This window comes from Hakea prostrata, chromosome 4 (genome assembly GCF_041222555.1).
Source record: "Hakea prostrata isolate BN-2017 chromosome 4, UWA_Hpros_2, whole genome shotgun sequence".
Taxonomy (NCBI): Eukaryota; Viridiplantae; Streptophyta; class Magnoliopsida; order Proteales; family Proteaceae; genus Hakea; species Hakea prostrata.
Window position 1 is genome coordinate 37955180 of NC_142603.1, and position 16994 is coordinate 37972173.

General features: G+C 38.0%; 1 protein-coding gene across 3 annotated transcripts in view; it reads left to right on the top strand.

Moving 5' to 3' along the window:
- LOC149018807 (pumilio homolog 5-like) overlaps positions 1-16994 on the top strand; it is a 47936-nt gene that overhangs the window by 23737 nt on the left and 7205 nt on the right. For 2 of the 3 annotated variants that reach the window (XM_089152940.1, XM_089152939.1), the window contains exon 8: positions 13168-13362. In XM_089152940.1, the coding sequence (XP_089009066.1) occupies positions 13168-13362 (195 nt within the window). Of the gene's footprint in view, positions 1-1713; positions 1830-13167; positions 13363-16994 lie in introns of those variants that run through there. The other variant, XM_089152941.1, reaches the window with a different exon arrangement.

The following is a 16994-nucleotide window of genomic DNA, read 5'->3' on the forward strand; positions in this document are numbered from 1 at the left end:
GCTTGAGAGTGGCTGGGGATCCTAGAGATGGCTGCTGCAACTCCTGCGAGTGTAGTGGCTTTAAAAAAAGAAAAAAGAAGCATCGTTGGAGAGGAAAGAGAAGGAGGCTTACCTTTGGTTGAGAAGAAGACTGCTGGAGATTGCTATTGGTTCAAGCCACGGTGAAGGTTTCCTTCTTGAGGAGCTCTTTATCTAGATTAGAATCAAGTGGGACGATAAACATCAGCTCTTGATTTGGTATAATTATATAAAAAATTTATAAAATAAAATAAAATAAAAGGCGGATGCTTGGCTGCAAAGGCATCCAAGGTGCCCCACCTGGACACCTAGGTGATGCCTTGGGAACCTGCTTTATTGAGCTCACATAAGGCGAGTGTTGTCCAACACTCCCGAGCAATGCCTAGACCTTGACAACTATGATTTTATTAGGATACTTAATCGTCAAATAGAATTCTGTTTTGATTGTATTTACCTTTTTGAGTCTTTTGGAGTGTTTAGGAGTCCTTTTCTTGAGTCAGATCAGGAATTTCTGAAGGTCTATATTTATGTAATGCACCCTCCATCAATTAGAGATAATTTGGTTAATGAATATGACTTTATCAGAGTTTTTGTGGTGTTTTGTACTGCACACGGGACACTATTCCTTTCTTTGATTTATTCTCTTTTCTATCCCAAGAATTCCTTCTATCTTTCAGGTTGCTATTCAATAAATTGAATTATTCCCAACCCCAATTCTTCTTCTAATAATGTTCCAACCTTCTGAAATTTTCCAACCCTAAGTTTCCTTGCCCCCCCCCTTCTATTTTTGTTTTCCTTAAACCCTAGATGTTAAAACCTATCTCCAACCTAGACTAACCATTACAATCCATTAGACATGCATCCCAAAGCCTATACCTATCACCCCCCTCCCAATCAAGAGTATACATGAATACCATCCAAAATCCAATATTCTAAGCCTTTCTTGAATTTTTAGGCTCCCCAAAAAATCCAAAATTTGAATTTCGATCTACACCAGTATAACCATTAGAATGGTCCCAAACTCTTAAGGATGACCTTATATACCATTACCTAATTTTTCTCCAAGTTTTTTCCTATTCCAATAACTTTTCATCCCAAATCTCAAGAACCTATCCATCCATGTACCCCATTACTCTAAATCTCTCCAAAACTATCCAACCACAATAACCCATGTTCTTATGTATCCTAATTAAATTTCCCAAAATCTTATAATCCTAAACCTTTTAGGTTAAGATCCTAAAAGTTGGCCTTACTTGAACTTCTTCAATTTAGGGCTGTATCAAACAAAGAGAGTATGAAGAAAGAAGATAGAGGATAAAAAGGGGCTGTTTTGGGACTGTGAACCATATGTGTTCGGGCTAGTGTTCAAGAGTGCTGCCTGACACTTGCTTTATGCGAGCTCAATGAAGTGAGCACTTTGTTGCCCAAGGTGTCACCTAAGCGTCTAGGCGGGCGCTATGGACGCCTTGGCAGTCAAGCGTCCACCTTTTTTCCCCTAAATTGTTTTATATAAATATATTAAAGTGAGGCTTGTATCCTACTTGATTCTAATAGATAACTCTATTGGTTGCAAGTACATTAAAATTCTAATTAGTGCTACATAGGATCAAGTATCAACTTACGTTATTAAGAAAGAAGGACAAAACACAACTTAACCCTACTAAATCGCAAGAGAACCCTTCTTCATGATGACAGGAATTGCTTCTCATGAGAAAAACCCTCACCATGGCTTGAACCAGCGGCATTCTTTGGCAGACTTCTTCCCAACCAAAGATAAGTCTCCTCTTCTTTCCTCTTCTTTCCTCTCCTTTCCTCTTCTGCGATGTTATTTTTAAAAAAAAAACTCTTTTACTTACATGCCGCTACACTCGCATGAGTTGCAACGGCCATCTCCGACAGTCGTCTTCCCAACCATAGGTAAGTCTCCTTCTCTTTCCTCTCCGGTGATGCCCCCCCCTTTTTTTTTTATAACTCTGTATCTGACTAGTAGGCTGGTACACTCGCAGGTGTTACAGCGACCATCTTTGGCAGCCTCTTCTTCTTAAGAAACGATCCCCCTCCCAAAGAAAAATAAGGGTTTGCAACTCCATGGTGTGTGACTATTTCTTCAATTGCTGTTACTGCTTAGTGGTTACTAACATATTGTCAGTAGAATTTATAGAAGATTTTTTGGGTGCTTTGACAAAATTCTGCTGTATTAGTGTGTAAATTCCGTTGTATTGCTGTATAATTCCTGCTATATTAATGTATAAATTCTGTTGTATTAGTGTATAAATTCTGTTGTATTACTGTACAAGTCCTGCTGTATTAGTGTATACATTTTGTTGTATAATTACTGTATAAGTTTTGCTATATTAGTGAAGTAGACTCTAGTATTCTGAAATCTTTGGTCGTCTTTACAGTTTCCACTTATTCTTTCTTTTTTCTCTTTCATTACCTGTCATTCTTTTTCTCTCTCTCTTTTTGTTGGGTACTATTGAACTTCTCAGAGATTATTTCCTTTCTAATATTCAATTGGAGTTGCTGAATTCGAGTTCCCTAGTCTTTTTATCATGTTTGTAATCTTATTTATTTATTTATGGGAAAAGAATTGTATGTCTAGTTTGCCATATATGCTGCAATATTTGATGATAATTATTTTTACCATCTATACTCTGATTGTAAATATTTTTTAGGTTGAATGTTATTGTATTTGATGATTGTGCAGTGCTTGTTGTTAGTTGTCAAGTGGTTTCTTAATCAGGAGTTCAAAATGATTTTTGGTATTCACTATTACGTTATTCATCAATGGAAGACATTAGTAGTGGACCTATACTTGCTGGGATTGGGGATATACAAGTATCGCTGCATATGATGCCATGAAAGATCCCTACAAGAGGGCAAAGTCAAAGGACTCTGGGTGGAAATATGGATACTGGGCAGACCTCACAAACAAAAACTTGGTCAGGTGTAACCTTTGCAAAAGAAACACCACTAGTGGGATAAAAAGATTGAAACAACATTTGGCGGGCGAGTTTGGCGATATATCTAAGTGTCCTAAGGTGACTCTAGAGATTTCTAAAGAGATATTAGAAGTCGTTGTGGGCTAGCCGAAGAAGAAAGTCTCTACAATATTAGATGAGGATAAAGGGGAAGAAGATGTGTAATATAATCAAGGAGAAGAGGCATCGGGTGGAGACCAACATGGAGCTGAAGCTGAAGAAATTGGATCTGGTTTTGGTTATGGTAGGTCCCAGTCTACAATTAAACTTGTGCCAAGTTTTGGGACAACTTCTAAGAAGAGAAAAGTTGTCCAACCACAAGAAAGGGCCATATGAATGCCCATGTGAGAAGAACCCCTGAACAAGTAGTTGTTGATAGGCATAGAAAGGGTTCCTATAAGACTACAGTAAAGAATTGGAGTTGACCTTTACCAGAGAAGAAGAAAGTGGATAATGCCATTGCAGATTGGTTTTACCAATCTAGAATTCCATTTAATGCAGCTAAATCAATGAGTTTTGAGGCTATAGTTAAATCTATTATTCAATGCAAGCCATGTTATGCACCCCTTCTTCTCATGAACCAAGTGTGCCATTGCTACAATCGGGGACCGGGAAAGTTTGTGAAATGAAGAAAAAAATAAATATTGGAGGCAATATAGATGTACGATAATGTTTAATAGTTTGACAGACTAGAGAGGCAAACACTTGATCAACTTCCTTGTTAATTCTCTGAGGGAACTTTCTTTTTGGGTTCCGGTGAAGAATCTAAATATATAAAAGATGCAAATATTTTGTTTTAGCTGTTGGACAGCAAGGTGGAGGAAATTGGGGGGAGAATAATGTCATACAAGTAGGCATTAAAAATGCTGACAATTGAAAAGTTGTTGGGAAGTTATTGATGGAGAAGAGTAAAAGGCTTTATTGGACTCCTTGTGCAGCCCATCGGTTTGATCTTGTGCCGGATGATGTAGGTAATATCAAATCTTATAAGATTGTGATAGCTAAGGCAATGGATGTGACAAAATTCATCTATAGGCACAGTCGCCTTCTTAAGTCAATGAGATTTAGGACAAAATAGCCATGAACTTGCAAGGGCTGGTATAATAAGGTTCGCAACATTAGTTTGGGCAATTGAGAGTATGCTTTAACACAAGGATGCCTTGAGGGTCCTTTTAATTTCTTAATATTCGAAGAAGTCTCCTTTGACAAACCTAGAGGTAGGGAAGAGAGTAGAAGAAACCATATTTTCTACAACATTTTGGATTGCAATACAAGATTGTTTTCGAGCTTAAGAGCCTCTTCTTACTCTTTTAAAGGTTGTAGATGGTGATGACATGCCTGCTTTGCCTAAAATTTATGTCATCATGAGAAAGACAAAACAAGTTATAAAGAATAACGTTGGGGGCAAAGAAAAATTGTGGAAGAAAGTGATAAACATTGTTGACAAGCGTTGGGAGACTTAGATGGAGCGTCCTTGTATCATTGTTTCTTAGCCTTGGAATGTTTTTCCAGTTTAAAGATTCTATGGGGGGATAATGTTGTCATAATAGAGCCACATATGGCTTTCAATGAAGTCATGCAAAAGCTAATTCCAGATTCAACCATGCAAGATAAGATTTGTACTCAAGCTGAAGCTTGCAGAGAAGGCTGTCTTTCCTTTGCCTCAAATATGGCGATTAGGCAAAGGACAATCTTGAGTCTAAGTAAATAACAACCTATGTATTATATTATGTATTTTTATTTTTTATTTTTAACTTTGTCTGATTATTTTTTTTCTTCTAAATTCTTCATTATTACTTTTTAGTTTCTTGTTGGAAATCATAGAGAATTTCTTTCTTGATCTTAAGAAGCTTGCAAGATGCATACTAGGTCTATGCTGCTCATCTTTTGGTTTTGAGCGCAATTGGAGCATGGTTGAATTTGTAATTACTAAGTACTTTCCTTGATCCTTGTTACTAAGTATTAAAAATAACGTACTATTTTCTAGTTACGATTTTAATGTGTACAAATTTAGATTCACACCAAAAGGGGGAATTGGTTGGAACACCAAGGCTTGAATAACCTTGTCTCTGCTAATACAATTGGTGGCTTGACAAGAGATTTAGGCTTTGCGTGAAGGGAATAGAAATTATGATCTGCTCGTGCTAAATGAATTGGATCGGAGTAACGAGTGGATGGTTGACAATGGTGGCAATAATCTAGTGCACCCCAATGAAGGTCTTAGGTGGAGTGATATTGATAGGGTAACGGGGCATCCACAATTCTTCAAGGCAATTGGCCAACTAGGGCTAAAGCATTAACTTCTGGAGCCAGCATGACAGTGACATTCATGTGTTCATAGAGGTAGCGGGAGTAGGAGTGGGGCAGCTGATGTTGATGTTGATGCTGGAGATTCATTGGTGGTGAAGGAGATATGATAGATGTTAAAGTTGTGTGTGATGATATGGATGTTACGGAGGACTTTGAAGTCAATATAGTTAGCCTAGTTCTCCAAGACAACAAGAAGAAGAAAGATTGCCACCTATATCATTCGATGATTTCTTTTGAATTTTTATGATATGTATTTGAATATTTGGAAACATAAACTTTTGATATGTGGTTGAGTAGGCCTTGTACAGTTGTTTACTTGTTTTGATATTTTGGTTTTCAAACTTTGAATTTGAAGTTTGATTTTTGACATTAATGTGGTTAAGTTTGAAGTTCATAATTGTGTTCAACAACAACAAGCCTTGTCCCAACTAAATAGGGTTGGCTACATGGATTCTTGCCCTCCAATCAGTTCTGTTCGAGGCCATGCTAGATACAAGGCCTAAGCTACACATATCCTTTCTCACCACTTCTCCTAAGGTTATCTTAGGTCTACCCCTAGCTCTTCTAGTTCCTTCAATATGGATTATATCACTTTTCCATACAGGGGCATTTATAGGTCTTCGTTGAATGTGGCCGTGCCACCTCAAACGACTTTCTCGAAGCTTATCACTTATGGGAGCAACTCCCAGACCAACTCTTATATGATCATTTCTTATCTTATCCATCCTAGTTTTGCCACTCATCCATCTTAGCATCCTTATTTCTGCTTACACTGAGTTTATCTATATGATTCTTTTTAACAGCCCAACACTCTGCACCATACATCATAGCTGGTTGAACAACGGTCTTATAAAATTTTCCTTTAAGCTTTAATGGAATACGCCAATCACATAAGACCCCGGATGCACCTCTCCACTTCATCCACCCTATTTTAATTCTTTGGGAAACCTCATCCTCTAAATCACCTCTTTTACTTATGATTGAACTTAGGTACCTAAAACAATCACTCTGAGGAATCTCTTTATCATCAAGTATCACCACCTCATCATCTGCCCAATCATGACTAAAGTTACAAACTAGATATTCTGTCTTTAATCTACTAAGTTTAAAGCCTTTGATTCCAAAGCTACTCTCCATGATTCTAATTTGGCATTTATCCCCACTTGGGTCTAATCAATCAGTATAATATCATCCGCAAAAAGCATACACCAGGGGACCTCATCTTGAATGTCTTTGGTTAATTCATCCATTACCAGGCAAATAGATATGGGCTTAAAGTTGACCCTTGATGTAGCCCAACTGTTATTGGGAATTCATTACTTTGTCCCGCCACTGTTCTAACACTAGTCATCGAACCATCATACATATCCTTAACTATATCTACATATTTACTTGCAACACTTCTTTTCTCTAGTAGTTGCCAAATTAACGCTCTAGAGACTCTATTATAAGCTTTTTCTAGGTCAATAAATACCATATAAAGTTCTTTCCTACATTCTCTATACCTTTCCATAAGTCTCCTAATTAGGTAAATACCCTCCATTGTAGATCTTCCCGGCATAAACCCAAATTAGTTCTCCGTAATTGTAGTTAAGTGTCTCAAACGGGTTTCAATTATTCTCTCCCATAATTTCATCTTATGGCTCATCATTGTGTTTAATGATTGATTATTTTAATAAACTTTTTTATTAAGTTTGTAGAATGTTTCATGCCTAGATGATTTGAATAAATTTTGTAACTTTTAATATGATATTTGGATTAATATCATGCTTTTATTGCAAAAAATTAACATTAGAACGCCTTGACTGCGTAAAAATTATTAGTAAGACGCCTTGACATTTTGGTTGTGGCCTTGTTGCTTAGGCGCTTGGAAGCCCTTCATTGGCTTGGTCACCTTGTCAACCTAGCTATGAACAGTACCAATTAATGGTAACTTAGAGAAAAAAGAAGATAAGGAAAGCTTTCCCGTTTACATAAGTCAAATCTAAATTCATTGGTTTAGGGGTGGCTACATATATATGTTGAGAAACACTATGTTGGTAGAATGGTTTATTGATCAATGATCTCAAGCCCTCTATTTATAATTAAGTGGAAAGCACACTATTACAAGGAATATAATTTTACATGAATACAAACTCTAATTGAACTCCTAGTAGAATCCAACACTCTCCCTCAAGTTGAGGCATATATATTAGTCATGCCCAACTTGCCTACAATAGGAAGGAAATCTCTTTCTTTCAAACCCTTAGTGAAAACATCTGCTACTTGGTCTCCAAATCTTACAAAAGGCATGCAGATAAGCCCTTGTTCCAACTTTCCTTTGACAAAAAACCTGTCAATTTCAATGTGCTTAGTTCAATTATGTTGCACCGGATTATTAGCAATACTAATATCAGCCTTGTTGTCACAATATAACATTATAAGGTTTGGAACTTGGACTCCAATATCTTGCAACAAGCCTTTCAACCATAGTAGCTCACAAACTCCACGAACCATAGCTCTATATTCAGCTTCGGTACTAGATAGAGCTACCACATTCTGTTTCTTACTTCTCCAAGTAACTAGATTACCTCCAACAAAGGTACAGTAACCTGAAATTGACTTCCTGTCTGGAGATCTAGCCCAGTCTGCATCAGTGTATGCTTCTACTTTTAGATTATATGTGGGTGACAAAAGTATTCATTTTCCAAAAGTTCCCTTCAAATACTATAGTATTCTGGTAACAACCTTCATATGAGCTAAATATGGATCATGCATGAATTGGCTCACTATCCCTACAACATAAGCGATGTCTGGCCTTGTGTGGGACAAGTAAATAAGCTTCCTCTACCGGCCTTTGGTATCTTCCTTTGTCCACGGGTTCTCCCTCTTTTTCTTTAAGTTTAGCTCCAGCTTCAATAGGGGTATCAACTGCTTTACACTCCAACATTCCCACTTCTGATAATAAATCGAGGAAATACTTTCTTTGGGATAGGAATATACCTTTCTTCGATCGAGCCACACCTCAATCCCTAAGAAATACTGTAACTTCCCTAGATCTTTAATTTCAAACTCTCTGCCAAGAAAGTCGTTCAACTTTTGAATTTCTTCATCATCATTCCCTGTGATGACAATATCGTCTACATAGACAATGAGAAGTGTGATGTTAGTACCTGACTTCTTAACAAATAGTGTAGGATTAACATTGCTTTGCTTGTACCCAATAGAGGTCATTGCCTTTAAGAGGTGTCCAAACCAGCATCTAGGAGACTATTTTAACCCATAAATTGACCTCTTCAACCGACAAACTTTCCCTGCAATATTGTCATCGGAGAAACCATGTGGGATTTCCATATAGACTTCTTTCCGCTAACTCCCCATATAAGAAGGCATTCTTTACGTTTGGTTGGTGCAAGTTCCAGTCTTGGTCATAGCTATAAACAACAGAACTCTGATAGTGTTTAGTTTCACAATAGGGGCAAAAGTCTCCTGATAATCAATCCCATAGGTCTGGGTAAACCCCTTTGCAACTAGTCTGGCTTTCAACTTGTTGACTAATCCATCCGTATTTTGTTTAACCACAAATACCCATTTACAGCCCACTGGTTTTTTTCTTGGAGGAATTGTAACCAGCTCCCAAGTGTCATTTTTCTTCATTGCTTGCATTTCCTCTACCATAGCTGCCTTCCATCTCTTATCAGCATAGGCTTCCTACCAACTTTTAGGAACAAATACAAATGACAGAGAGGATATAAAAGCGTGGTAGGAGTCAGACAAATAGTTATAAGAAACATATTTAGCTATGGGATGTTGAGTACAAGATTTGACTCCTTTTCTAACAGCAATAGGAAGATCAGAATAAGATACCTTAAGGGGAACAATAGAATCTGATTTTGGAGTAGGAGACTGAAGTGGTAATGTATCACCTTTCTCCACCTGCTTTAGTCGGTTGTAATTATTCCTCTGATAAGTCTACACCTCCTTATTCTGGTCAATTTGGTTTTGAAAGACCTCAACAGTTTGTCTCATAGGAGTGGTCTCCCCCTGGCTAGGTTCTTCACATGGTTCAGAAAACGAAGGGGGAGGATTAGAGTCCTTAGGTATACTAGCAGAAGTCTCCCCCTAGTCAGGAAACTCTTCTGGGACTCTTAAGTTGTGTTGGTGTGTGATAGGATGATCTAGAGTCGGAAAGAACACCTCTCCTCTAAGACTCTCCCCCTGGAGAGGTGTATAGTAGGGGCAAGATTCATTAAAAATTACATCAATGGATACAATAGTTTTCCTGGAAGGAGGATGATAACATTTGTACCCTTTCTGAGTAGCAGAATACCCCAAAAATATGCAGCGTAGGCCGCGGGGAGCCAGCTTACTTTGGTGGGCGGTGATTTTGGCATAACACAACAACAACAACAACAACAACAACAATAAGCCTTGTCCCAACTAAATGGGGTTTTTTTTTTTTTTTCCCCCCCCCCCCCCCCCTCTTCCCCCCCCCACCCCCCCCCCCCAAAATCTTGGGGAATAATAAAAAAAGAGGCTCCCCGAGAGAATCTCATTAGGACATTTAAAACCAAGTATCCTACTGGGCATCTTATTTATAAAGTAAGAAGCAGTGAGTATAGCATCACTCCAGTATTGGTCAAGTACATTCATAACAATCATAATGGAACGGGCTATCTCTAAGAGATGCCGATTCTTCCTTTCGGCAACCCCATTTTGGGCAGCCGTATCAACGCAACTGGTCTGGTGTAATATGCTAGAGTCAGAGAGATATCTCTCAAATTCACCATCATTATACTCTGTGCCATTGTCACTGCGAAGGATCTTCACAATGGCATTGAACTAGTTTTAATCATATTATGAAAATCACGAAAACATCGGAAAACCTCATTTTTTTTGTTTTAAAAGATAAATCCATGTAGAACGAGAATGATAATCAATAAGAGTAACAAAGTACCTATGGCCAGTAATAGACACACATCGGCAGGGACCCCACACATCAGTATGAACTAGCATAAAATGAATAGTTTTTCTATTATGAAGAGAAGGCAAATAAGTAAAACAAGTCTGCCTTGCAAAAATGCAAGCTTCACAAAAAAAATCATCCTCATTACAAGAAGAAACTAAATTAGGAAATATTTTCTTAAGAGTTCCTAGAGGGGGATGACCTAGCCTACGGTGCCACTAATGAAGGTTTGATATTACCGAAAATTGCATAGGCATTTAGTGGAAAGTACACTATTACAAGGAATATAATTTTACATGGATACAAACTGTAATTGAATTCCTAGTAGAATCCAACAATATATGACTAAACAAAAAAAAACTAATAGGCATTGATCAAGTACTCGCTAAAAGCTCAAATATGTCTAGATTTTTTAGAAAACCAAGACAAGATCAGATACGATATGAAGGAAATACACTATCTTGATGGAGATACGAAGATCTCGGCGCTGTTAGAGGAATCTGATGTTATATTGACATTCATGCATGGTTGTCAAAGAGTCTGCCTAGGTAGCAAGGTGGTTTTCCAACGGCTTTGTTTTGAATCACTTTGTTAACATGCATTTTTTTGGCATTTTTTCACCTAATTGCTACCACTTTGTTGCCTTTGTGCACCTTATTGTCATCTATATGCCAAAACGGTGGCCTTTTTGACATTTTGTACATAATAAATATTTTCTTGAAAATTTTATTCCACAAAGACGTATACGAAATTAATAGTTAGTCATTCCGGAATCGGAATCAATGAATCATTAAATGGATAAGACACTTATTTGGCATCACACTACCATAGAGGTAAGTAAACATGCAAAATTATTACTTTCATTTACATACTTATAATTTGACATAATTTATTGTCATATGTTATGATGCTTTGATGAGATGAATTTATGCTTGTGTTCTTTTTGAATAATCTTTCATAACTATGATTTTTGAATGTTTGCTTTTTTTAAACGAATGTGATTCTTGAATGTTTGTTTAGCTTATAATAGAAATTTATTAGCTTAAAAGTATTTGGTTGCCTTATTGCTGCCAAGGCGCCGCTTTGTTGCTTAATCGCCTAGGAGCCCCAACCGCTTTGGTCGCCTTGCCGCCTTGACAACCTTGTACTGATGTATGCTAAAACTGGGGAATACACCTATTAATCCCCATGCAAACATTAATCTCTGTCAAATATCATTTAAGCAAGCTTAAGTATTATTCATAAATAAAAAAATACTGCTCTATTTCAATCCAATAAAAAATCTTAAAAACATCCAGAAGTATAGAACTTTAGGTGTCAAGCCTGCAGTTCAAGAATAAAGACTGGATTTTTGGCTATAGGTGCAATTTTCTACTTTTAAATACAGCCATTAACGCCTTCTTTGGCAATACAAAGGGTGCTCTCTCAAGAACCACAATCATAGGGGAGACAGGGAAGTGGGGTATAGAGGTAGTCAGCCCTCTCAGCAAGATCCCTCCACAGAAGGTTCCTCAACCTTTCTTATCACTCAAACAAGGACGAGGGTTAACAGGCCCAAGGAAAAATTAATTTTCCTCATTACGGACCTGTGGTGCTTACTCTCCAGGTTCCATGAAAAATAGACAGTAGCTTTGCTTAGATAAGCTGATTCTCAACACTAAAATTAGATAACTAGAAGCAAACTTGATAGTAACTAGGACTAAATAAAAATAGAAATAATTAAAAAATCTTCAGTATTTAGAAGTTGTTGAATCTTCGAAGGGTCCCCACCAAGATATCAGTTGGTAAGCACAGGTAGTCCCCACTAAAATGCCAATTGGCTAGAACAAGTTACCCCTCTAGAAATCCATAATCTGCCACTTGAAGTGACAAGTGAGCCCCCAGGATATGAGTTCTAGAGGCTCACAAACTCCCAGCCTTAGTGGGCTGGCCCAACTTAAAGTTGCTTTTTCTTATGTCCTAAAGGGTTGGTTCACCAATTGGAGAAGTGAAAACAGTCCTGGTCTCATTTGATCATCTAGCATATTTCATGCCAAACAGCTTGGTATCTGCATTAGAATGGGGTTCTTGTTTGATCATATGAGCAAGGAATAAATGCAACCATAGTAGCATTTATGCAGTTGGGGATGCAATTATCAGATTTTAAAGATGAACTAAAACATGACTACTTTTTGACGGCTTTAGTGTGAGATCCTTAAGAAAAATAATATATGTGGTTAAAGGAGAATTAGTATGACACTTCAAGTTGTATGATTATGGGGAGGTTTGAGTATTTGTTGACCCCCTTTGCCTACAAAATTACAATACTCTGTTTGTCTCTTGAGGAAATTTGATAAGAAAAAGGGTTTGGCTAGATTTTTTCTGGTGCTGGCTGCCGTCCTAATGCAGCAACCTCCTCCTTTATGCAGGCTTGAGGCTGGCAGCGAATACTGGCAGAGTTATTGAAGACATTTGATAAAGATCTAAAATTTTAATGTCGTAAAATATGAAGTTACAGACTCATCCAAGTTGAAGTAGGGTGAAAGCTTGAAAAGTTAGGTTATGTAATTAAGACCATATTTTAACAGCATTAGGGACAAATTCCTGGAAGTTAATTTTTGTGGCCTTGAGCACCTCTATCCTTAATTAAATGAATTATTAAATCAATTATCTATAACATGGTTGTCGAGTGAGAGGTTGGATGCCTAGGCAATCCAAGCTTGCACCCGGCAATGGGGTGCCTGTACACATACGTATTGCCTAGTTATCCCTTGACAAGTATGTAGATCATGTCAAATCACGGGCACTTCATGTTTGACCTATGGGTGTCAGGTTTGCACCTTAAGCTGGAGCTTACATTTTCTTGTTCTGAGTGATCATGTTAATTTTCTGGTGCATATTAGCTATCTTACATGTATGATACATTGCTTGCAGCATGTTTTGGAGAGAGGGAAGCCCCAGGAAAGAAGCCAAATTATTAGCAAATTATCGGGGAAAATTGTACAAATGAGCCAGCATAAGTTTGCATCCAATGTTGTTGAGAAGTGCTTAGAGCATGGTGATGCCACTCAGCGAGAACTCTTGATTGAGGAGGTAGTAGGACAGTCTGAGGGGAATGATATTTTATTGGTAAGTTAATTTTCTTTTTCTGTGTGTTTTGTTAATGATCGTTGGTGGGTGGGGAGAATAAAAAGTTCTTTGTTTAGTTGGGTTAAATATGTATACATGCAACATGAAATATTAGTCTAATTTTCACCTTTGTGATGGCTCGTAATGTAATGTTATATCTTTGATTCTGATAAAGTAACCCTAAGGCATCTTAAAGGATTTATTTCACTGGCATTATCAATTGCCATGCTGATGCAAATATTGTGATGTAGCTTTATATTGACAAACCAACTAAAGTCCAGTGCTGCCAAGATCTTAGTCAAATCAGAATCAACTTTAGGTCTGATGTCACAACAGTGGGGTGGGCTTTGGACTTGTGGTGCTAAAAGCCAATTACAATCTGAAGTTAAAAGAGATCTGCTAAACTAAATTTCTTGTTGGGATGAAGTTCCTAAAGAAAAGCTGACTGCTATGGTTCATGAACTCATCTCAGCTATCAATTCAAAGAGGTTGTTCTTTGTTTTGCTGGTTCCAGATTGATATTTGGATGGCCAATGGGCATAACATGGTGGGTCTGAAACTTTAAGGGAAGCTTGTTCTATTATTAATGAACATTTTAAGTTTTCAAAAATTGGGGAAAAAAACTATTGTAATCCTAGATTTATGGATGATCAACTAGGAGCTAGTGCTTTGAGGATCTTGACCGGAACTGACTTATGGCACAAAATAGGTAGGTTGATTTAATTTTGATTGTGGGCCTTATGGCCTATTGTTAGGGTTTTGTGATATGGCTATGATGGGATGAGTTTTGTGATTCTGATGGAAATGATTAATTTATAAAAGCTTGGAGAATACAAATGGGATGGTTAGGATGGTTTTCAAGATGTTACATTAGAAGGTGAAAGGTTTAGTTCTTGAAATAGGGAGAAAATGAGATATGTGTAACTGTAGTCTGAGGCGGGGGACTTCTAATTTTCAGATCCTTTGTGAAACTCGGAATGAGCATAGAGGGTTATTATAGGCATAGTTCAAAAACTCGTTTTTCTTGGTGTCCAATGTTGTCGAGACACCTGAGATACCAATGTCATGGTACAACTTTGTATAATGTCTCAACAGCATGTTTTGAGACACCTGAGATTTTGAGATCTCAGCAAAACATGGTACAACTTTGCATCATGTCTCAACAGCATGTTTTGGGGTTTTTTGGGCCTGATTTTTGGTGTACAGCCTAATCCGAGGCCAATAACCATAATGTGATTGATATTTTTTGCTGAACCCTAACATAAAGTGGTGTTTGATTTGCATATCGCTTGAATGAAATTGGAAGTTTTGAACAAACATTTTCACAAATATAAATATGGATATTATGCAACAGAACCCCAAAATTTTCATTCAAATGCAAGAACAAATACAAGAAGAGGTAGAATTCAATACAAGTAGAAGTGTAAAATTCAATACTCGGTTAAAAATTACAATGAATAAGATAACCTCATACAAGATATCAAAAATCCATAACACACCATCACAGGAAGAATGAGACCTAATCTAATAGAAGCTATTGTGTTGGCTTGGTCCATCCCTTGAGTCAGGGAGTACTTTGAATACTATACATGGTACGCATAAAATTGTTCATGTAATCTGTCACTACCCTTCTACAGGTGGCCTCGTCAACATAAGTTAGATATCCTAGCCTGGGGAATGTGATGTTAGGCCATGGCTTGTAACTTGATGATGACGGCTGAATTGACATAACTTGGTGTGATGGGCTTGATGAATTTCTAAAGATGGATTCCACAAATGATGCACCTAATCCATCCCCATAGCTATATGCAAACATACTATTGGAATCAGTAGATGACCCCCAACTCCACCATATGCTCCACCATATCTTTATCCATGGTTGTAGGCCCTGTATGGTATAGATTCTACACTTTCATTCTGTCTAAGCTCATCAAGCTTGCCAAGTTGGCCATGTCTGTTTATCTGCCCCTATGGGTGGAATTGGCAACGAGGTCCTCTAGAGTAAGACTAAGTCCCAATATATGAGGATGGCCAACTCCTGTGATGATGTATGCCACCATGGTGCAAATCCTGGGTGGCATGTGTGAATTGTCTCTCCCTTGTGATTTGATGGAGCTCGATGATTCAGGTAATGGTACCATATAATGCTCTAGCAGTCCTCCTCCACCACCACAACCATGACTTTTGACCACTTTTAGTGCTTGCAGTGTTGTTACTCTCAACTCCCGTAGTAGGGGAGTCTCCACTATGATCCCCAATATGAGTCTCGAAAGGAGGTTGGGTCTCATTTGGATCTTGACCATATGTAGAAGGCACAACCTCATCATTGTTGCCTGAGCCCATGGATCAATCCTCATTTGCAATGGTACCTTTGTAAATTGATCCTTCAAAAAGAGCACCAGCTGCCTTTCGAGCTTGTACTTGACCTTCGTTAGTCATAAACTCATCAATATCAATGTTGTTGGCCTTTGAGCAATAAGTAGGTCAAGCCTCCCTTTAGGTTGGTCCAACATTGGCTCACCACTGTCTCTCACCCAATCAACAATGGGGTCCTCATCATTTGAAAGGACATTGGCGAGATCAATGATATCCCTCTGCCTGGTACCCTTTACGCGCATGCGTATGTGGTGGAACCTTAACCTCATGCTATATGCACAAAGATAAGGTCATCGAGGCGTTGGGAAACCAATTTATTTTGCCTATTTGAGTGGATCAAGGAAAAGATGCTCGAGTTCCTTGCACATTTAGAGGCGGAGCAAGTCTAAGAGGTGGGAGAGCGAGATCTCGGTCAAGATATACCGAAATTCTGGCGTAAACTCAGTGGCCCATCTCGGCGGGTTTTAGGGCCCCGGTTGGGCTAAAACTTGGTAGTTAGCCTATTTAATGCATTTTGAACACACTGGTGGCCTTAGATTTGTGAGAAAATAACCCTAAGTGTGTCTTTTAAGTCGACCCTATGTGTAAAACTGAAATGCTGCGTAATGCAAGGTTAGACAACATGTAATATAGAGATATCAAGTAATTCAAGTTATCAACTATCAAGTATCAAATACATTAACATTACACATCAAACTATCAAAGAATTTAAATGTCTTCAAAATTTTACAACCATAAGAAGTTTTAGACTTTTAGTAAGTCATAAATCATAATCCATAAGTTCACAATCACAAGAGTAACAAGATTACAATTTACAACTTACAAAGTTACAACTTACAATACTACAAGACAAGAAGAGTACCACTCCATTTTGCATCAACTGATTCTGAGGGGTGGCCACATATGACTCCCAAGTCAACTCATCACTCTAGTATGTCACATATCAGTTTATATGGAACTGATATGTCTCCATGTCGAATTACTGGAGGAATAACACTTTGGGGTAACCGTCAATCGTGGTGGGTGAAATGGCCATTGTTGCTCTTACTATTCATGTTGCTGTTGAATATATGGGTAGGGGTTTCTAAACCAGTCAGTTAACAACCCACCTTCCCTCCCATATGTGTACTCTTCAGGTGCAGGGTCTTGAGGGATAGCATGATCTGCATAAGAAGAATACCCAGTGTAATCTGACCCGGTGCTGTGATCCCCGTATAGGTGCCCCCAATGATTGCCAACTGGCCAAACTTTGTTGT